Source organism: Contarinia nasturtii, unplaced genomic scaffold (assembly GCF_009176525.2).
Source record: "Contarinia nasturtii isolate CC-2019 unplaced genomic scaffold, AAFC_CNas_1.1 Cnas_scaffold_1699, whole genome shotgun sequence".
NCBI lineage: Eukaryota > Metazoa > Arthropoda > Insecta > Diptera > Cecidomyiidae > Contarinia > Contarinia nasturtii.
The window spans coordinates 286,660-311,067 of NW_022199032.1; the positions used below are offsets into that span (position 1 = coordinate 286,660).

General features: G+C 34.6%; 1 protein-coding gene across 5 annotated transcripts in view; it reads right to left on the reverse strand.

The window, feature by feature from the left end:
- Nucleotides 1-23,816, reverse strand: part of LOC116346927 (myb-like protein Q) — a 54,878-nt gene extending 31,062 nt beyond the window's left edge. Inside the window, exons 1-3 of one of the 5 annotated variants that reach the window (XM_031777241.1) lie at nt 23,605-23,816; nt 22,024-22,454; nt 12,585-12,630 (exon numbers count right to left, since the gene is read on the reverse strand). In XM_031777241.1, coding sequence (XP_031633101.1) covers nt 12,585-12,630; nt 22,024-22,025 — 48 coding nt within the window. In that variant the 5' untranslated portion in view covers nt 22,026-22,454; nt 23,605-23,816. The other 4 variants (XM_031777239.1, XM_031777238.1, XM_031777242.1 and 1 more) reach the window with 4 other exon arrangements.
- Between the last annotated feature and the right edge of the window lie 592 nt (nt 23,817-24,408).

Here is a 24,408-nt window from a genome sequence, read left to right on the forward strand (position 1 = left end):
CATACAAGAAGAAAAAATAGATTGAATTAATTAACACTCAATTTATATTCTTCGACTGTTACAAACGAGGGGTTAAACATTTGTCGGCTGAGATCGCTTCCATTCGCTCTGTCTCTCTGCACATATTGAATGATTCGTGATTTTGGAATTGATTTGTAAGTGTGAATCCCCTTGGGCATACGATGATATACACAATTTCACAGTGAATATATATGTAATTCATATAATCCGAAAAATCGGCGCAAAAGAGTCGATGAATGTATATCGGTTTGGTGTGCGTTTAGTATGGCCAACATATTTATTAAATTGGATTGCGTGTTTAATGCATTAAATCGTTGGCTTTATTTCATCGTTAAAATGTTTGATGTTTGCATATTTTTCGTTATTTCCCAATTTTCAATTCGTGTATCGAATGCGGTTGGAGCGTCGTTCGATCGAAATTGTGTTTTATGGAAGATTAAATGGTGCCAAAGAATTGCAACTGTTTAACACGAATATGCGAATTTTTCTCTCTTTCTCTCTCTCTCTCTTGCTGATTTATTGACTGTTTTTTCTTGTAATTTTTTCGTTTGTATTTTGGCAGTACAGCATCCTCTTCCATGTAAAATGCAGATATTTGAAGAATTAGAAAAAGTAATTAGAGCTTCCTCTCTTTCCGATCGATGACCAATGGTGCAAGTTCAACGACAAAATTGAACCATAAATTCAAATTTCAATTATTGGTGTGCATGTTGCGAAGAAGAATATAATTATGATCGGGGTAATAAATAAAACAACAAAAGATGCTGATCATCAAGGTAAGTAGAGACATTGCAAGTGAAAAAAACCGACGACAACGATGATGATGATGAAAAAGAAGTTTTTTGCAACGTACACTTGGTGGAGAGTAAAAAGAAATAATATTTTGACCTAATCTTACGTAAAGTGTTAATCTATGGAGAAAAATCAAGAGAAGATATGAATTAACTGGAAATGAAGAGAGAAGGTGACAAAAAAAGAAGCCTGCCACATTTCTAGCTCTGCGTCTCTTTCCCTCTCTCGGTCTCTCCTAGTTTTGCATGCATAATATTCTCAACGAAAAAAAAAACTAAGAAAAATGATTGAATAAACACAAAGAACAGTAACGGAAGAGACGGAAAAAATGATGGAGACGGAAGAAGGAACGAAAATTAAAAAGAGAAAAAAAAGAGACAGAGTGAAAAGAAACTGGAAACAAGCGAAAAAAAACACACAATATTACTCACTCCATGTCGAACAGAATGTCGTCGCCAATAAATGTATACAAAACAGTACATGATGTTACATACATCACAATCATGAATTGCACCGTGCGCGCGATCAACTAAGACTTCGACAGTGACAAAGACCGAACGTGCGAGTGAGAAAAAGAAAGACAGATAAAAACGTTGATAAATCGATGTGGATAAAACCGAGAGAGAGAGAGAGAGAGAGAGAGAACAAACGGCACGTAAATAAAAAGAATCATCGACAGGCTATCGACGTATCATCGACAATCGGTAATGATGAAATTGACAACTACCGATAAACCAGATGTCCATAATGCCAGTGAGTAAATTCATCAAAAATGCTTTTAATCGCGCATGAATAATAATCACTACAATAACTATTGAAATAAAATCACACTCTCTCATCTCTATGGCCACTACATAATAATATTTGCATTTATATAGTATAGATGTGGATGCCTTAATGCTTATAAGGTGGTTAAACGCTAAGCTATAGTGGCACGTATTATGTGTGTGTATGTGTGTGCTTGTGCACATTTCGGTGCGACAATGTTTCAATCGCAATGCCGTTAAATAGCAGGCGCACGCACACACCTGCGACGTTTTTCCAAAGCCAATTACTATTTATAGTTAATATTTTCGTCGTATAATGATATTTTCATTGGTTTTATGTATTAATATGCGGTGCATGGGTGTGTTGATGTGTGTTTGATGGTGTCGTACTTGAGAATCTCCATCAAATAATCGCGCACATTCGTTTTGCGCTCGCTGTACTCACTCATGCATACATTCGTTGAACGAGTGTCAAAACTAGGCTTTCTGAGGAATGGCGAGTAGTAAAGCATCTTGCTAATTGTTATTAATCTGCTGTCATCTTAGTTCACGTACATTCTTGCATGGCTCCAATAATCTTTTTTTTGTTCGCCTCTCTGTCTCTAACTGACTCGCTCACTCCTTCCAACTACCCAAACACCTCCAATTTGAAGCAAACAACTGGTAGTTTATGACTTGTTAATAACGCCGAACTGTTTTGCAGTTTTTCGAGCGTGAATTTTATACTCAAATTGACTAGTTCTTGAAAAAAAATCAATTTTTTTCGTCTCCATATGACATTTACCTATTTTTACACATCAAACACATTAGAGAACACTCAAAAACTCGGTTGGCATTTTATTTCATCTTCGTTTCACAATTTTTTTTTTAATTCTCATCAAATGAGTGTTTGTTGTTGTCGCTTGATAAATTCATATTACGAGTATATATTAATTGGTAAATACGTATTCCGTCGATGAAATGATGTGTGCCAATCTACACGAAATGAATCATGTTCGAAGCATTCAGTGTAATATTCAAATCAATATAGAGAATAGTATATTAATCGGTAGTTGACTATTAATTGATGTGTGTGAGTGTGTTTTTGCATTGCAGCAGCAACAACAATTAAAATAAGAAGAGAAAAAAAAACATGCAGCAAGATAATAGTCAAAAAACAAACGTTAAATGCAATGAAATTTGAATTGGTCGGGAGAGAAGTGTTTTCAGATTCCAATCGATGTGTTGAGATATACAATCGGTTTGCTATTCAAAATTCTCTCGATGCACAAAAATTGATGAAGGCAAATAAACAAAATGCTGCGAACGACAGAGATACCGTGCTCATCGTTTGGCCAACGTCATAATTATTCACATAAACATAAAATTACATCAAAAACCCACACGCCATTTATGTATTACACTCTGTATTTAGGTTTTTTTGTGTGTGTATATGTGTTTGGCGCGCACGTTGCTTGGAAATATGCGCACATAGCGTGTGCGCGCTCACACATTTCCCGAAATAAATACTGCGAAAAAATAAAAATGTGTACGACAATAAATTAAGAGCTATTTAGATGCGAATCGAATCGTCCGTTTTTATTTGATTGTCAATAAAAAGTTGGTTAATTTAATTTTTTTTGGTGTGTTCGTGCTGGCTTTCATGTTGCTTGTTTTGATCACTGGTCATTTAGTCGGATTTGTATATGTATGTAATGTGTCTGATGCCAAATAATCGGCGATGACAAGTATTCCGATATGAATTGTCTCTAAATACGATATTATTACACGGAATAGAGGAAGGAAGAGGAGAAAAAAAAACACAAGCCCGATAACTTATTTATTGTCTTTTCAATTTTCATCGGTGCATGCGCATCAATTTTGAATGGAAAAGTGTGCTGCATATAATGAAAACATCTGCTAACTTCACATGGGACCAGAGTTGCCGTTTTTTTTGTTTGTTGTTGATTTATGCCCACATATTGTCCATTCTAATAAAGTCCTTTCAATTTTTCGCTCAATCGCCATTATTCGGATTAGGATTGAAAGAACCCGACGATTTCGGTAACACAATAAACCCAATAATTTCGTGTTATCCCTTTGGATGGACTGTACAGAGCATAATATAGTTTTTTTTCTACTGACAAAGTACACTCTATGTGGTATGCAGTACATACCAACTAAATCACACCAATTTCAGCTGTCGAGCCGAAAAAATTCGTCCGATCTCGGCACATTTGATGTTCAATTGAATGTCGGTAGTTTGTTTTTTGCATAAATTGTTGATGGTATGTTTTCGACATTAGTCAGTTAGTATTGATGTCATGTTCAATATAATTGAACAATCAAATTAAAATTGAGTGACGGATCAAATGATCATAGAATTTCACGCTTGATTTGCCGGACATAAAAACCCATCATGGGCGATCAGTCATGTAATGAAATTTGAGCCATAATTTCACGATATGTGTCAAAATCATCAGCCATCAACAATGCGATTGTCAAAGAGGGAAAAAGACTTCAACTATGACAATCAAGAGAGATCAGAGGGAGAAGAGCGAAAACAGAGTGCGAATTTCAAATTGTAGAATTTCGATATTTTTGATTATGAATTCATTTAGGTGAAACCGAAACTGATGAGATGACAAAAAAAAAACGAATTGCACAGGAGAATCGATAAAAATCAGATACGCCTCATCAATAAACAGCATACAAAGAGAGCAAAATGAGTGGACACGCTTCAAGGAACGGAACCGGTCTCGGTATGCTTTTTTTGTTGCCTTTTTTTCGGAATGTGTCAAAAATCGATAATAAGACAATTGTAATACATACACCAAACAACGCGAGAGAGAGGAAAAAGAGAGAGAGAGTGGAAAAAAAGACAAAAACATGACCACAACATGCATATAAAATATTCGGTACGATATTAAATGGCTGCAAGCCATACTGATTGATAAATCAGATTTGTGGTCGCCCATTTCTCTTTGCATTCATACTCCTCCTATATATTTTTATCCTCGAAAATGAACGGCACAAGGCAAGATCACAGAGACTGAGAGAGATAGACAGAGAGTGTGTGAGAGAGGAACCAGGAGCGAGAAAAACAAATAAATAAATGGGATACAATGTGCACGTACCGAGAAGAAAAACAAAATCAGAACAATTTCGTTTAAATTGCTAGTTGTGGTGGTTGTTCATGAATGTCAAAAATGTTTGCAATGTAAGGTCCTCACCATTTCATTGCTGCACAATGCACAGCGAAACGGTATTCCCGACTGAAAAAAAACACAGCAACAATCCAACATAAATGAAACGAATGAATAACATGAAACACGAAAAAAAAACTCATGCACATACATTCTCTGCCGGATGGTCGAATTCAAGTTTGAATGGAAACTTTTTGTCCACCAGAAAAAGAAACACGATGGAAATTGAAAACAATGGGTCGAACAGTAGCTTTGTAAATGCAATACGTATAGCCCAGAGCAGCAGAGTGAGAGTAAAAAAAAACATCAACGGATTTGTAAAGTAAAGAAAAAGAGAGGGAACGAGACAAAACAACGAGAGAAAAAAAACGAAAACTGAATTGTATGCATTATCACACCAAATTCAGAAGTGAGAGAGAGAGAGTTTCATGATGGGCATTTTAATAATAAGGTGGATGCTAAAAGCTGAAAAATGTGTGTGTTTGTTTTGTTGGCCAACCTTCACATTATTCAGAATCGCATCAGCTTATAGCCACTTTACTCTCTTGCACATTATAATATTATTTTTTTTTGCGCTGTAATGGAATTATCTGATTGGTCAATTTGTTAGGTTTTTTTGTGTGTTTCCACTCTCTTTATTATTGAGTTATATGCGTGACCACCAAAAAAAACCTTCCATTCGAGAACGAAAATAATCACATTAACTCGTCCGATACGATTTTTGTTGGAAGGGGGCAGCAAACCGATGACAAAAAACGGCGCGGCGACTCAATAGTCGCTAAGTAGGTTTGCGATAATCGATTCAAATCCAATTGTTGGTCTCACATTGTGTGCACAAATGGACGCATTTTCTGCATTTCTGTCATCATCACCAGCGAACGCGCTTAATTTAGTTAATGATGTATGACATTAAATCGCAATAATCACCAACGATGTTGTGAGACCGTTCTCTATATTATTGAACCATCAGCAGCTGAATATAATAATAACCACGACAACGACTTCGTAAGCCATGAAACGCTTGTCACATTGACAAAATGCGAATCAATGACTGGCCAATAAATCAATCACATAAGTATCTCGATATGAACAGGGTGTCAAACGGCACATATCCAATGATTGTGATTATGGCGTGAAAAATGACCAATTTTGATGTGTAACTAATTTGTAAACCGATTTATTGCCACTTTTACACACCCTGTGCATATGTATGTGCAGACGCATTTTGTATGCAGAATCGTATGCATAATTTAAAACAAAATATGTGCACAATAATGCTGGTCGAGCTCGCTGTCTCGCTCTATCATGCTCTTTTCGCAGCTATTTCAAACTTGATGTGTGTTATATCTTATTTAATAACATTTTAATGCATGATCGCGCGCGCTACCCTTTGTGATGGGCAAAATGAGAGACGATGTTGTTGCGTTTACGCTTTGCATCGACATTCCGATTCAATCGTTTGTCTTTGCCATTCTTCTTGCGCATTCGTTTCGTTGCACCATTTTAAAACTCATTATAAACTCTTTTTTTTCTGCCGCAAATTCAGTGTGTCTCAATCATAATCATTGTCTTATGAAATTGTTATGTGCGCTCTTCTCAATACAATTATTATTCAAATTGGCAGATTTTTCATTTGATTAACAACACTTTAGTTCACACCAAAATACAATCATAAATAACACCTTCAAATGCACCGCATGCTCTCATACTGACAATTTTAAATTTTGCCGACCAACACCACTTATTGAAACGAATTTATTTGTCACATTATTTTGGACGAGAGTATCAGTGTAATGATGCCATTGAATTGATTGACGCCGATCAATTTTACAACACGGTTATCGTCTTTCAATTCAGTGCACCGAGTATAAAAATACCTTACTTAATGCGATTCTACAAATTTTCATCACCAAAGTTATTGGTTTGTTTTTGTTATAAGAAAATAGTCAAATTTTTCATAGTATCATATTAAAAACATTTTTATTATGGAAGAATCTTAAAAATGTCTTCGTCAGGAAGTTTTGTTTTCGAAATCAAATGCAGATATTTTTTTCTATATCCCCAGGAGATGATGATATAAAAATGATGAAGTTTTATCGCAAATTGTGTTTGCATGACAAATTGGATTGCATGGATGTTGTTTGTTTTCGGTCGGAAAAGAATCATTTCGGTTTATGATTGCCACAGTAAAAAATTGACAAATTCGTTTCTCTCTCTATCTCTCTGTGATTTTTTTCTTCTTCCCCATTCAGCCAATTTTCCATCACATCGTAAATTCTTGACAATCAATAGAGCCGAGTAGTTTTATGACGCTCACTTTGGCCCGAATCTAGTTTTCCACCGTTGAAAGCAGATCATATATAAATGGATTGTGAGAGATAGACATTATGATAAGCATTGAACACGTTCCCACTGTAGAGTGCACATATACAATTTTTTTTTTGTGCACATATTTTACATAAAATAGCGACTCAAGTCTTATCTCGTTGCGGTATGTTGTTTGTATGTGATTTGTGTGTGGAATTTTATTTGATTCGATTGAAGTCGAAGGAGAGGAGGTGCGCAAAATACACATATCCAATTCAGTATTTGTCTATTCTTTCGTTCCGCTCAATCGAACAGTTTATCGTTGTTGTTTTTTTTTTCTCTCTCCTTTCTTGTTGTTATTATTGTTGTTGTTGTAATTTAAGCATTCTTGGCATGCTTGTTGCTTTTATTTCCCTTCTGTGGCCCATTGTGGCACTTTATGATTATTATATATGAATTTGATCGCCGTACCGATTGTTTCCATTTTGTGCGCCTTCAATATAGGATCAACACACAGAGAAAGATCGCAAACAATGATAAAATGAATGACAATAAAACCAACAACCATAATTACATGTACTGCTCAAATTAATAACGTGTGCGGCTGAGAAGAAGAAGAAGATGATGATGAGAAGGGAAAAAAATGAGCGCACATACACACACACCAAGTAACAAATTGAGCGAACTCATTTGGTGCAATGAAACACAACGCGCGGCCGCTGAATTGCAATATTGCGGGGAGAGAGAGAGAGCAACCATATCAGGAAAAAGCATTTAAGACAGGATCGTAGAAACAATTACAATTGCAATTCTACACAACAAATTGATGTCTTGGACAGAGTTGGGCGCTGTTCACACACACACACACTTTTAACTTTAAATAATCCATTCACGAACTTTGGTACTTGACGTAAACAATAAATTTTGATGATTTTTCAAATTCTCTCCAAACAAACTAAAAATAAAATGCAGCCGTAAAATTGCGCAGATTATTGTCTCTGTCATGTATGATTTGTTCGTAAACAAGCAAGACCACACTTTCTGTTCAACATCTTTTCGAGCATTTTTATTTTCGTGTGAGAACAATTATGTTGTTATTTTGTTACAATGTTTTCGTCGAAATTATATTTTTCTTAGAAGATTTCCCGAATTTTCGAGAAAACGTTCGTTTGAAAAAAAAAGCATTTTTCAGAAATGTTCCGGCATTGAACCATATACACCTTTCACTTTTATCTGAATAACAATTTCCAAATAAATATAAGCCGAAACACTTTTAAATCCGAGTATTTCTTCTCAGCTCTGATTGCAAATAGATGGCATGAAATGAAAAAAGTGTCGGTGGTTGTGTGCATATCCAGAAATATAAAAGAAAAACAACTAAAACACATGAGTGTAAAGTAGGAGCACATTGCGCTATCAACATTTAATTTCTTGCGCACACTGGCCATATCAGCCGTTTCAATCAATAATTTTTAATAAAAGGACGTCCAACAACGTGCGGCCACAACAACGACGTGATAGAATGTGGTGTCTTTAGAGGCCATTAGTGTGATGAGGCGGCAACATTTTCCCGTTTAGACTTCCATCTCATTTCGATGCACAGCCAGAATGTGGTGTCTGTTTTTCAGTCTCTCAGTAGTCGCACCGGTGTGTGTATATGTGTGTACTTGAATTTATGTTATCAATATTGATCACAAACCATTTTTCTAGGTTTTTCATTTTTCTGCACACACAAAATCTATAATTATAATACAGTTAAAAGATTGCTTTTTTTCACCTTCTTGTTTTGTGTGTGTGTGTGTGTGTTGTTGCAACTTGAAAAGTGCTTGTTCGCGCATTGGTACGCCGATTCATCCGTGTGGACGCCAGTGCAACACACATTTATCGCTCACGTTCTATCGCCCCGACCACTCGCATTCTCTTTGCGATGAAAAACGTCTCTGCACAAGCAGTAATTCAAAACAAAAAAAAAACTCTTTTCACTGGCGAAATGCAACACACACACATACATACAAAGACACGAAAATAAAAGCTTTGAATTTATAGCCAAATCATATAATGTGGACGTGCCATTGCAATTAAGCAAAATGACCGATCAATTTATGCAATTATTTTGGTTTTATGCGAAGGTCATATTTCATGTTTCTACATGTTGGACATGTTTTTCTCTCGCTCTCTCATTCTCGCGCGCGCACATTCGCCGATTTTGTTTAGAGAGATGGCTAACTCGCTCGCATGTGTGTACGGTGTACACTGCACCACGATCCAAATAAGATAAAGTGTAATCAAGATTTGAAACGAACCGCTGCAATCACACAAGAATGTGTTTATGTGTAAGTAATCGGCGTCCATGGTAATATGTAATTTGGATATATGAGACAATGTTCGCATTTGATTATGTGGAACAACTTTTTTTTTCATAGAATATCATATGAATACACTTTTTGCTCAAATTTTTTCACACGTAAGTAAATATTTTCAAATAAAAAAAAAACTGTTTTTATGGTGTCTTTACATTTTGACGGTTCTGACATTTCATTTGACTTTTTGGGAAATGATAAATATTTACATTGCACCAAAGTCCAAATCTATTAGAAACCAATGAATGAACATGTTGACCTTTTTAGAACAAAAAAAAATACATCGGTGTCTGTGCAAGCGGACCATCAATCATAGCCATGACACTTCTTTCACACATATATTCATAGATGCATTCATAGTTCTCCCAAAATCCAAATGAAAAATTAAAAGTCAAATTCCAATCCTTGTTCCGATTATAACGAAATAAAATACTAAGAGAGCGATAACAATTCCATACTTACAAAATTGAAATAAAAACAACATACTCATTACTCACTAGAAAATAACAAAACGAATAATAATGTTCAATGTCCATGTTCTACTCAAGAATTTCCATTCAATATATCAATATATGTTTTGTTTGCATTTTCTAATCAAAGGAGATTGAAATTGCTCTTTTGCTGTCGACTTTTGTTTTTAATAACCAAGGTAATCGAATTGATGCCAAAAAGATAACTCTTTTCATTCTGTTTAGAGTGTAAAATTCCAATATATTGTCAGCTTTAACGCCGGTTTGTGTATTTTTAATGCAAATGGTGTGTAATTGGGACATAGACGTGTCTCTGTTTAAAATATAGCAAAATATCACTTATTCTGTACCCAATACCCAATATAGATTATGGAGGAGCTTGTATGCTCGTTTCGAGTTTCTGCAAAAGTATCGAAACATACAACGTTTTTGGAGACAAATAGAAAACCTTCGAATTATGGAATCACACGGGATCTAAATTGTTCCACAATCTCGAAGGAATGGCAGAGGGATATTAAAATACGTCAAAAAGTATTTCAATGGCTAAATCCGATATCGTTTAAATTTGTGTACTAATATTTAGAGGTGTATTTTCTATATTAATCAAGAATTAATGCTGGAGATAAAGACACAAATTTGAACACATACAAAAAGTTGGTTGCGCTATGTATATTCAAAACGATTCTATATGAGTTTGAATGGACAAAAAAAAAACTACTGAAATATAACCGACACCGAATTATTACTAACAAATAGTCAGCAAACGTTATGCCTTTGCTTAGTTTGAACTCATAGTATGTACGCTTGACAAATTTTGTTTATATTTTTCCGGAAGAGTGTGACCAGTTCATTGACAACATTGTCATTGACATCAGACACTTGACTTAGTAATATTACATAGTGTAATATAACCGTCAAAATTATTCTGACGACCAATACGTATAAATCAAAACAAAGATAATAGATTTGAGATAATGCAGTAGTGTCGAACGAATCGGCGGCTCAATGGAATCATTCATCAACGAAGAAAATGACACAAAAAAAGAATACATAACTGCCACTTGAATATTCAGTTTGAAATTCCTACGCTCTACGCCGCGTATATACTTTTTTTTCTATATATTATAAGTTGTATGGTTTCGCGTGCGCGCACACGAAAGGCAAAACACAGAAAATTCCGATTATTATCGATTATTACAAATATTTTGATGGGTTTCACTCGTTTCATTGTTTTGCGCCTTGGAATGTTGACACTTTTTATGTTTCATAATTATTCGGTTTCTTATTCGTGCACCGGCGATCACATCTATCTTTCTCGCTTTTCAACATCGACATCTTAAACTCTCACGACACTGGCATGCATTTATTTTTCGTTGAAGTGTCGAACGGATTTGAATTTCTTTCGATGTTCAGTCGAAGAGGATGGATTTCGACTTTTCAGACCATCAGACAAAGAATAGATGAAAGAACGTTTTCATGCATGGGATTGATCAATATTCAATATTCATTTTTGTTACATTGTTATTTACATGGTTCATTATGAGAATATCTTATTTTCACAATTTCTTGTTTGTAAATTTTTGGTAAACATGGAAATAATCACAACATTTGAACCGAAATTGTCTTTTGAATCCGCCCAATTTTAGCTTATCTCCATAATTAGGTTTTTCTAATTTAAATTAAAAACACAATTCTAGGAAACGTTTTTCTTTTTCGGAGGGGAAATTTCGACGAACTCTTGACAAAATGATTTTCTGTTTGCGAATTTTCAATTGCTAAATCTAAATTAAATATCTCGCTGAGATTAGGTCGACATTCTTTGTTGTCTGTTTGATGTGTGTTTTTCTGTTGAAATTATCGGTTTTGTGGTTGTTTTTAAATCAATTTGCGTCACACCTGTACAGATCCAAAATCTTTGTGCGTCTTTTGATATGGGAGAGAGAACGAGAGCGGGGAGTGACCGAACGTAGCGATAATGATTGAAAAACAAAGCTCAACAAATCCAAGTGATAAAATACGGAAAATATTTGTTTTAATTGATTCACGTGTGTGATTTTCGCCAGAAGGATTTTCCCACTTATCTAAATCGTTAGATGGTTTCATGAAAATTCCCGGAATATTCACGTGTTTTTGCTTTTGTTTTGAATCGAAAGAGAGAAAAATGTTGTTTTCACCGATAACATCGATAATAACAATAATAATCGTCGTAATATTGAAACGTCGTTGTTTCAGTTGAAAGTGTGATTTTTTGTGTATACTCTATTTCGATTGAGATTTCAAAATTCGCTCAATCAAGCATATGATGATGTTTCATGTGAAATTTGTTGCAAGAGAAAAAGAGATAGAATCCAATTCTCCGTATGATTATGATGAGACCCAGCTGTTGTTTGCTGTTGTGTCATTTGTTGCGGTATTCTATCACACATAAAAAAGAATGCGCGAGAGGCGTGTGTGTACTCACAACACAGCACGAGCGATCAAACGCGCGCTGTATGTGATAAGCCACATTTGCGCCCCATTAAATTAATCTCTGAATTTAATTGAATAACGTTTGACATTTTGTCACATACACACTCTCTTTGTGTGTATGTGCGGCGATTTTTGTCGATTAATCACAACACAATTTTTTGGCGCTAAGTGAAATTGTTTCAAAAAAAAATTGAGTTGTTGACTTTTACTTACCATCAGGAGGTACAAAATCTTGGTATAGACGGTAAGCTGTGGTATCCTGAAATAAAATGAAATGATGTCATTAAAATAGTTTCATAAATGATCAAAGGTATTTTTGTTAAAATCGTGTATTTTGAAAATAGTATTATCAATGACGTTGCTCTCCTAACGCACGTGACAAACGTAATCCAAGTAAATGACGAAAAAATGCGCACAATACTCTGTGCATAGGTTGTTGTTTTTTTTTCTTCAATAAATCGCATTGTTCCTACTGAATCAATTATAATTGAATAGAATATCGTTGTACGTGTATGTGTACACTGGTAAAATATGTGTAAAATGGCACAATTGACATTACACGGTCTAAACACGAATTGAATTGTTTTCATTTTATGTGTGAATCTATTTGTAATCGAAAGCAAATTTTAAAGTGGCCTCAATCAATTCAGACCACTTAATCAATTTTAATTTATGAGCATTCATGATAAATGGCCGATTTTTTTTTTTTTTTTCATTTCGTTCAAAGGAATGCATTCGAATTGTGATTACCAGACAGACAGGAAATATCATTGTAAAAAGCTTGAAATTCGCATTGATGTCAAAGCAAAAACTGATCATTTCATGTGAAGACAGCTGTTTTGTTGCCGGTAACCACAGAGCGGTTGAGAGTACAGAGCGAGATCGAGAGTATTACGAGAGCGGCGGTCAACATTGAGTTCATACCGATTATAAAATGCATATTCATGATATTCTCGAGTGAAAATCATGTGGGTGTTGTTCGTGTGAATATAATACGCTTTGATTTGTTGTTCTTTTTTTTCTCTTCTCTTTTGCATGTGATTTGTTGACACACAAAAAAGGACTGCTATATTGTTATCAGACACGCGCAAATCATACGAATAGTACACCATTTTTTTGTGTGGTGATGTGTACTTGTTTTTACTCTTGGAAGTATCATTTCGGTAAAATTCCAAAATCGGTGGGACAAGATGAAAGAATCGATGAATTTAGCTGAAAAGTTGATGTCAAGTAAATTGAATATTGTCGCGTTTCTTGTTTATTTTGAATATTGCAAAAGTCATGACCGTATGAATGATTTTTCTATACGGCTTCTGTGACAATGAACCGATCAATATGCATTAGTGTAGCCAGAGAATTAGTCCGATATTATTATTATCAAAGGCAAAAATATAAATTGCCGAGATACGATAGAAATGCGTATACGCTAGATAAAACAGATACAAGCGGTATATGTGTGCAGTTAGTTGAAGAAGTGATCACCACACGATATTAGTTTAGCTCACTGTCTCGATATTTATTTTTAAGAGTCTCGTGCTCAACAAATCCATTCGTTTGATCATATACACAAACAATATATTCGCTTGCTCATTCGTCCATACCACACGATATTCTGTTTATCCTATCAATTTATTATGAAACGCAAAACAATTCGTCTACCATTCTCATTACCACCCAGCCAACATAACTATATACGAGAGATGAGTATGAAGCGTAAAATTAAGATCTTTGTTACATTTTGTATGTAAACAGAAAGCGACCAAGAAATCAAGAAAGAGGGCGAGAGAGAGAGAGTAGAGATAAAGAGAGATAGACCGCAAGTCACGATAGAACTTTATTCGTCGTTGTTTTCTTGCATTCGTTCTAGCAAAAGCTTGCATGAATTTTAAGTAATAACCCTATTTGCCACGCTACATTTGCGATTCTCCTTTATGTGTGCATCATACATTTCTTCCTCAATGTCACAACGACGAATAAGGTCTATAGTGAAAGAACGATAGAGAGAGAGAGTACGCAAAAAAAAAACCAATAATAACAAAAACACAAGAGCAACAACAGTACATTTGGCACATCTCAAAATAATCTGGAGATTATATAGAATGGGGAAAGAAAAAAAAATAATAGCGGTGTAGCGATTTACTAGAAGTACGCACTCATGCATATACATACAATGCCGTATCTAAACCATGTCTATGCCTATAAACATACAAAATACTACAGAGTCAAATGGCAATTAGGCTCAGGAATTTTATCAATTTCAACGTTACTTTTCGTTTTTAGCTTTTGTTTTGTTTTGTTCAATTCCTTCGGTCCGTTTACATATTGGTTGACTAGCTCTCTCTCTCTCTGTGTGACTCTTTCAATTATTATTATTTGTTTGCCGTCGTTGTCGTGTCTCAGTTTCTTTTTCTCTATTTGGTCAGTACTTTGTTTGATAATGTATTTTTTCAAGTGTGCAATCGGTAAAGAACAAAAACGAATACAAATCAAAGTATTACGAACTGATATAGTATTGAAACGTAAATTATGGAAAGTGATTCGTTCTTTCTCGTTTTCTGGCTCGCTTTTGTGGCCGTGTCACTTCGTGTGAATACGATCGGCAAGAGAGATATATATACCTTGGTCAAGCACTGCAAGTCATTCCGTTCCCTTTTTAAGAAGTGACAAATCTTGAAAGAAACATAAGCACAGAAGGCGAGAATTTTGATAATTTTCACACAGATTATCCAACATGCTGCGTGTATCATTCTCACCATATATCTCCATCACTGGAAAATTTGACAACATAACCAAACGCGCATTTTATATATTACCGTTATTATTATTATTATTTGCACGAGGTGACAAAATGACAGAATATCAACCATTTTACACAGCCAAGTTACCAACAAGCAAATGAAATAAATTGAAGTAATAACTGGAATGATATCCACTTGCTGGAGACAAATTGAAATGAAAGAAAACATTGCAGATATGACATATTTAGAGATTGGATTACTTTCAAGGGATTTTTTGTCGATTTAAAACATTTGACCACTACCTATGTGTGTGGTTGAGGATAAAAATAATTTTTGGTGTTTTCGCTTATGGAATTTTTGCCGAAGGATAGAGCAGAAGGTGAGATTTCGTAAGTCATTTTCATTCTCAGCGATACATATATTCCAGTGTATTGTGAGAATTTGATACAGTATCCAAAATAGAAGAAAACTTCTCGAAAAATGACAGCACATGCGTTCGCTTAGCTGCTACAAACTAGCTTAAATCGCTTGAAATGTTTTTTTTGGCAAATTAGTTTTAAGATATTCCCTTTCGTAATATCTTTTGAATCGTATTAAATTATCCTTTCAAAAGTCAAATTGACTATTCAATATTGACAAATGCAATTGCATTTCAGCAAATTTGACATAATTTCTTACCATGAATACTTTATCGACTTGATGGCATATTAACTGAAGCAAATGTATGCTGTTTTCAAATAACATACATTAACATGAATGCGACAACAGCAAAATCGATTTGGGAAAATTCTATCGAAATAAAAGCTTTTTGTGCAAGCACACATTTTGAATGGAATATGGGATTGTTGCTGTGCTTGATTTTATTTATTCAACCTTTAAATGGTCTTACATGACATGTGACACGATAATTTAAATGCAACGACAATAATTGCATTAAATCTAACGAAAAATGCCAAAAAATGTAGCGTTTTTGTATGTCTCCGTAATTGTTAACTGTAATTTTTTCAATTTTGAAGGCGTGCTTCAAGGTTCAGTGACACCTTCGATGGTGTTCCGAAAAGAAAATGGGCAGATTGGTTGTTTTTTTCCGGGGGGAGGGGGGGAAATCATTTCAATTAACTTTCGCGCAGTGCCTGAGAATGAAAAAACCCAACAAAAACAGACCATCCCGCCGACGCTGCACACCATTTGATCACCGAGAGTTACGGAGTCAAGAGAATAAATACAATTTTCGAAAGTTGTAAAGAGCGAAAAAAAACATTGTCGATTTAAAATCTCAACCGGTCATAAATCACGACGTTGTTAGCTCTCATTCCTCTCTCTTAACTCTCTTTGGTTGAAGTGAAGAGCAACAACTTGTTACGACAAGAGTGTGTATTGCCGGAGGTCAATTGACGTTTTGTAAATGCATTCGAAATGTAGAGTTATAAAATCAAGAGAAAAACAAGCGTTGTTAAGATCTTTTCAAATCTCATATTATATAGTCGCATATGTGTATCTTACTGAGAGTACTATTTTTTCTTCTTCTTCTTCTTCTTCTTCTTCTTCTTTGCTTCAACAAGTCATAGAATATGCTAACTGTTCAACATGTGATGACGATGACGATGATGATGACGATGATGATGAAGAGGAAAAAAGCACGCAAAGCAATTCACATTTGCTGCTGATTGCATGCACATCATTGCATTGATTTCTATGGGTGTGTGTTTGATGTGTATGAGCTTGAGATAAACTAACTCAAGCGAGCCAGCGATAGCTTGTGAGGAAGCGCGGGTGCGTGTGCGCTCACACACACATGTGGGTACACATTGGGTGCGCTCACGCTCATCGACCGCGATGATATACCATCACTTTCCAGTTTGTTCTCTTTATCTCTCTGTGTCTCTCTCGCTCACTCTGGCTCTATGGTGATGTCTGTGTGTGTGTCATGTCTGGTTTTGCCGACGGAAAATCTTAAGTGAACACAAGAAATCGAATTGATTAACAATTAGCGACGTACTTGCGTAAACACTATGCATATATACTCTAGTCGCGACGAGCGTGCTCGCGCCCGTTCGCACAACCAATAGCATGAAAATTGTAAGATAGCGGTTATATTGAGGTCTATTCACATATGCACACAGTGTAAATCTTCACAATGTTTTTTCTTCTTCTTTTTTTTCTCTTCTTTCTTTCAATTCCAAATTCAATTTCAAATTCTACATACAAAACTCTACATTTTTATTTAAATGTTGTCAATTGGGATACTTTGGGTTCGTGTGCACATCACGAGTATATTTATTTATTGGAATAATCAAATATTTGAAGACAGATCGTGCGGCGGTTTTTTCACTTTACATTTAAATTTCCAAAATATGTTCGAGTATTTTTGTGGTTTTTCTTCGTGTAAATTCTCAGAAATCGATGGTGTAAAAATATGTATTGATGCGTTGTGTGTGTGTGTGCATGTCTTTTTTTAGCAGAACCGTTTGCTTGTGGTATTATATTGAGTGAATTCGAAGAATAGTCACCAATGTATTGATGATGCTCATTTCCAGAAAAGAGGTACTAATTATACAATCATGCTGCATTATAAGTACATTTTTTCCCTTCGACTTCTTCTTATTCATTTTATCTATTCACAAACAACCGAAAGCAAACGAACCATAGTTAAAAGACCGTTGTGCCCTCCGGTCAAACAATATTTTCAATGTCCTTTGTCCGGAATAGAAAATACAAATCACTTAAAAAATTCCAAACAACAATGCGTTGACATTAAACACATTTAAAGAAGTCATCATGCATCAGATTTCGGTTGGTTTCACAGTCTATTTGCCATGGCAAGTTAGATGGTGATTGCATCGATTTTAATTGAAAATTTTGAAAAACTCTATATTTATGTTGCTTCAATTATTCGATTGAATTATTATGGGCATGAAAAAGGAGTGTTTATATCGAAGCAACAGTTAATCGATATTGAACAAACAATATTTCAATTTGAGTCAATTTTGGCCAGAAAAGGGCCGATTTCGAAATAAAAACATATATTTTCCCATACAAACGCAATTTCAATGTTGGTATTTTGACATGTTCATCAATGGTTTTTTTTGTAAATTAATAATTATTTTTTATTCCTTTTTTCAATAAAAAAAAGTTCTATTCAGACAAATTTATTGAATAAAACACACGGTTTTTACCATTTGAATGGGGCTTTATTTTCAAAATGATGTGTTTTAACCACCCAAAAGGTATTTCTACTTCATTATATTCGGCCTTTTTTCTTTAAATTGAAAGGAATATCTGGTTTTCTTTCTTTAGATATGTGTGTATGTCTTCAAATGTATTGATCATTTATCCATCTCTTGAATGAAATGATACGAACTAAATGATTTTTGAACATTGGTCGCACACACTGATCAAATGAATTTGTGCATATTCATGCTGAATGACATGTGAGAAATATAATAAAAAAAATTGTGCTGAATCGTTGCATTATATACATGAAAGCACCCGTATACAAGTCAATCGTTGAAATTCGATGATGATTCACAGAAGCATATCGTCTCTGTTTCATTTTTCACTGAAGAAGAAAAACACACATATTTATTGAATCGTCACTGTGTCTCAGAAGTACCTTGTATGCAGGTAAATTGTTGATGAAATGTGCAATGCATAACATTCTCGAGTAATATAAATTGAATTTATGGCATATTTCATTGAAAATTCACTCAAATTCATTGGATTTATAAATCGTTTAAATGAAATAGCATGAAAATTAGAAAATGTATAATTTATCCATGCAGCAACAGCATTTGTCTGACGTATGTTCATTTTTCTTGAGAATTCAATATGAAATAATGAACAACAGCCACAACGCCAGCAACCGCAAATGAAAATATGCGACAAACACACAAAGACACACACACACACACACAAGTATAATTTTGATGAGAAATGTGAAAAAAATGCCGCTTCTTCAAATCGATAGAAAAATAGGTTACAAGGGGAAGCCGAGTGTCGTATGGTTGAAAAGTAAAAAATTTCAAATCGATTTGAGTGTTTAAAGGAAAAGAAGCATTATGATTCTATTGTAAAGGCCTTGATTTGTTGTCAGCAACTTTTCCCATATATTCCATACGCTCATGGCGTTTATGAATTTTTTAACAAGCTTAAATGCAAACCAAAACACCAGATCTCCATGGTGAACTATGCCAACATAGTGCATATAGCTTTTTGTGCTTGCCGTGTGTGTTGATTGATTAATTTCAAAATTCACGAAAGCACCATAAACTGCTGCAGCAGCTTTGACCACTTTTATACGACGAAGGTGTGTGAAACGAAAAAACATACACACACACACACACAAATGTTGGTCACTTTGTATCGTCACGGTTGTTTTTATTAGTGCAATTTAAAAAAGGCTTTGAAAGACGAGTTAAACAGAGTGCAATGGAGAATTTTGTTTGATAGAGTTGAAGGAGCCGCCGTTGGAAATCGATATATAGTAACTGTTTTTCATCGGGCTTTAACTCCTGCATATATATTTGATTCAGTCAGTTGGGGTAAATGTATGCGCGTCCCTTAGGCACAGTAAACGATACGATGTGTGTATTTTTAGTTTTCATGTTGTGTCTCACTATCTCTGGCTCTTGTTAAACAAAGGTCATTTCATCACTTGGTCGTTCGTTCAATGAATTAAACTCATGTGGATAACAATTCGAGTTTGGGATATTCACTCGGATCGAAACTATCAATAGAATGAATAACATTTTCCAAAACATTTGCCACCGTAAATGTTAAATACGACATACTACAGCTTTTTCAACAACAGCAACAACAAAAAACATACACGGCTTTTAATAATAAACGCCTCATTCGGCCGTCGGTATGTGAGCCTAAGCTGCAGCGGTATTCCTAAGCGTAAACACCACATACACTCAGGTGAACGAAAAAGTCATAATTGGCAATTGCTGCTTGAATTTGAAGAATTCAATTACTTTATTGAGCCTGCGGGACGATTTTAAAGCAGTAATAATTCCATGCAGTATACAGGGCATAGGCAAACAGGGCATGTTATCGATGTTCCCATGCAATTATGATTTATTTGTTTTTTTTTTCTTCTTTAATTCACTCTTTTTCTGCTCTCTCCACCTCTCGATCGCTCTCTCATTTCGCTAGAAATGTGTGGAAACCTACTCGAAAATGTAATGTACCAGCAAGTTGTTCATTCGGTATATCTCTCTCTTTCGATGTGTGTGTATAGATGAATTGAACGCATAAGCATACATCAGTTTAATTTAATTATCGCACCACTGCCAATAAAAAAGATACTGAAGAAGTGAGTGTGAACGAACATCGTTAGTACGGTGCTTGTTGCTTATGCTCAATGTTCCATCATTGTTTTAATTAGTAACTTTGTATGTCTGACTTTTAATTAAGTAGGATTTCACACTGAATCTCCAGGGAGATAGAGAGAGAGAGAGAGAAAGAAGGAGAGATAGACGACGATGACTATGGCAGCGACGGCGGTCGTGGCGGCGACGAATCATCGAAAATAAAAAATAAATAAATAAACATTCTAAATGTTTACTTAAAACACTCTCTATACGATAATGATTTTATGTCTCATGAGAAAGTGCTGATCGCTTTATATCCTACAACAGAAGAAGAATAAAAAAAGTCGCGAAGAAGAAAAGAAATCATTTCCATTATTGCTCATCTAATGTTTGAATCTGGTGGACTCATCAAATATTGCTCCCGCTCTCGCTATCTCAAAGCAATCGCATGCTGAAAACGCGTACAAACAGGAAAGGACAACACATACACCCAACGCCATAGAATGGCTTTCTCTTTGTATTGTCGACCGTTTGTTACTATTCTATTCTTTTGAATCACTGATGTACAGCCTGATGGAATTCAAAATGCAAAGAAATATCAAAACACTCTCCAGATAATATACTATACGCATGATAAGGTGTCGTTGGCCTTCATATACTTCTCTCTGTCGGGTGTGTTGTTGTTATTATTATTTTTAATGCTCACCCGTCTCTGGTTAATTTATTTTTTTTTTCAATTCACATGTGACATTTAATATGTTTGACGCAAAGGTCTCGTAGCGAAATCAGTCGAAGACACTGAGGTAGAATATGTATACATATATTGCAATTTCTCGACGCCCGGCACGACGCGACTCGCGTCGATTGCATTATAACTATTATGTATTAAATGTTCACAGGAGTCAAATGGCAGTGTTCTACATTTTGTCACTGTAATTTGCGCATTTATTGTGAAATTATTTGAAAAAATAATAATACAGATGTTTGTGTGTGTCAAATATGTTTAAATTATGATCATGAACAAGGCAAATAATTTACGGAGTTCGGGTCAATTATTGTGACACACTAAAATAAATTGTGAATGTGTGTGAAAAAAAATAATACAACCAGCAACTCGTGCAAAATAATCTAGAACTATATACTTCGATCACACCGTCGCTTCTTCTCTTCTCTTTTTTCGTCTTCGTTTCAATAATTCAAGCTCTCTTTTTTCTCTTCATTTATTTCAGGAAATTAGAGAATTTTCGAACATTCGATACACATGAACCGAAATGCAAAGAGGTTTTATCATTTTCTAATTTCCGCGCTCACACAAAATAAAATTCAACCGAACCTGTTATTTCATCGAATTATATTTCTCTATATAAATTTCTTTCTATGCACAGAGAGACAAGCCGCCAAGCGATAAGACGATACAAATCAAGATCTTTCTCTCGCTCTCTCTATCTCTATCTTTCGCTCGTTTCGTCTCACTCTCTGTGACATATTTCTTCTCTTTTTTTTTTTGTTTTGTTTTCAAGCGCAAATACTATTTTACAAATACAAAATTGAATTTAAAATGAAATAAAAAAAAGAATAACAACTGTAGAAGACACTTACATCGTATTTAATTGGCCTCATTGTACCCATTTGCTCTGTATGTAACGTCACATTCGGTTATTGTCCAATGTACACCAATGCCAATGAAGTTTGCATGAACAATATTTTCACTTAGGTTTTGCATATATAAAATCTTAAAATTCCTTTTCCACTATTCCACATATGTAAAATCAATCAATTTTCTTTTCTTTTTGTTTTCTTCGAATTTTTTTTTGTTTCAATTGTTTTAGACGATTTTTTTTCAGCTCCTTTTTTCTTATATTTCAGCTCAATTCTGCTCAAGTTTTATCAGTTTTCAGTTAATTCACTTTCACACAATTAATCCTCATATTTTTTCCACAATTCAAATTTCCACACAATTATTTTTGTATCACGTTCACAAATATTCAAATTTTAAATATCTTCCATGATATGACTCGTACGGTTTACTTCTAAAAAAAAGAGATTCAATTTTGCAAAATATAGTTTCCATTCGATTTTGCACCCAGTTTATTTCACCCGGAAATTTTCAAGTGGAAGATGAAAAAAAAAAAACGAAACACTTTGAAAAAGCAGCAGACTTTTTCTTGCAATCGACACCTTTTGGTTCTTATAAGGAGATTCGATCTAATAAAGTGGATAAAATAAACAGTTTATTTAACTGAATTGAGTTTATTTGATTGGATTAATCCATGTGAGTAGATTCCTTTAACATTTCAATTCAAAGGACACTTTGAATGTGATGAGAGTATAAAAAAGAATTACTTCAGGTGCAAAATGTAAGCCTTCTTAAATGTGGATTTTTTTCTCTGTTTAAGAATTATTTTCTTTTTCTCGAAATTAAATTCGTATATAGATAGAAAAAAAGCAGTGGCTTTCTGATGCACCTGAGTTTGATATAATATTTATTTAGCCGGAGGATCCTTGAATCTCCCTTTCATAAAATACACATACGGTATGAATTGCAAAGAAAACAGCCGCTCAAAACTGTGTTTTTTTTTCTTTCTCACTTCAAACTTCCGACGATATTGTTTCCTTCTTTATTAAGAAAAAAAAAAAGCAACGAGTAAAAAAACTCGAGAAAAAAATCACAGGTGATTTAAACCTGATTGAATTAAACATTTAGAGCTTTATTATATTACATGATTATGATGCAGCCCTCAGAGTGCGGTATCATTTTAGTTTAGAGCTCGCGCGCGCACGCGGACGCTCAAATCTCAAAAACTGTTTCTTATTTCTTTGCGCGATAATTTGTAATTCATATTTCACGTAATAAGTAATGATTAAATAGCGGCCGCATTTAATGTTTTCTTCTTCGCTTTTCGTTTTAATATTGTTGTTGTTATTCAGTACTTTTGTGTCCAGTATTTATAATTTTATTTTAATTTTTTTTTTGCTTGTTGTTCAAAGTATATATCAAAAACTTTATTTGCAACGGGACACTTTTCCCTCAAATTTCGATCGAATGAAGACTGAAGAAAAAAATTTAACGGAAGAAAGAATATGCATCAAAACACTTTCATAAAAAAAATGTAATAGCACTTTGCGAGTATATTTTGTTTTCTCTCTTTTTTCTTAAATTCTTCTTGTTGTTTTATTTACATTTTGAACGATAAAAGTGGCACTTTGTATGGAGATGAAAAAAAAAATATTAAAATTTTTCTTTTTAGTATATATCAACACATTTTTGTACCGGCTGCACTTGGACACACAAGCTTTTACACTGAGAACTCTGTGAAAATGAAATACGTATTTTTCATCGCTCAACTGCCTGATTCACCGCCAACTGCCGTAACGGACGATGTTAACAGCACAAGAAGTGATACGATACTAAAATCTACAATTTAACTACACGACGAACAAGCAAAGTCGTGCTGCCACACACACCATTATTTCCTATAGCGACCCCAGATCAACAGCAATGCTTCGGCAATAATCTTTAGCGGTACCGGATTGTTAACACCGTACTGCACAAACCGAATGTGTGCATGGAAAAAACGCGCGCGGTGACGTACACGCGTGTAGCGGCTGAACGTAGTGATTTTTTTGATTTTTTTTTTTGGATGACTAGTTTAGATACTGCATTCTGATTGACTTGACTGCATTTTCAAATCAAGCATTTGAGGCAATAATGCTATAGATATAAGAATAGTACGAAAGAATAATTCAAGTTATTTTATTACGACAAGAAATACAATGCGGGGAGAGAGCAAGAGCGAGTGAAATAAAAAGTGTGAAAGAGACAGAAATAGCCAATAGATACCAACAAAAGAGCAATGCAATATTCCATAATAGACAAAAAAGTGCCGTACGTCAACAAAGAAAGAAAAAAAAATAGCAAAGAGAGAGTAAAAAATCAGCTACAAACATATACAATGTACGAAACGGAAGAGACAGCAATATAAA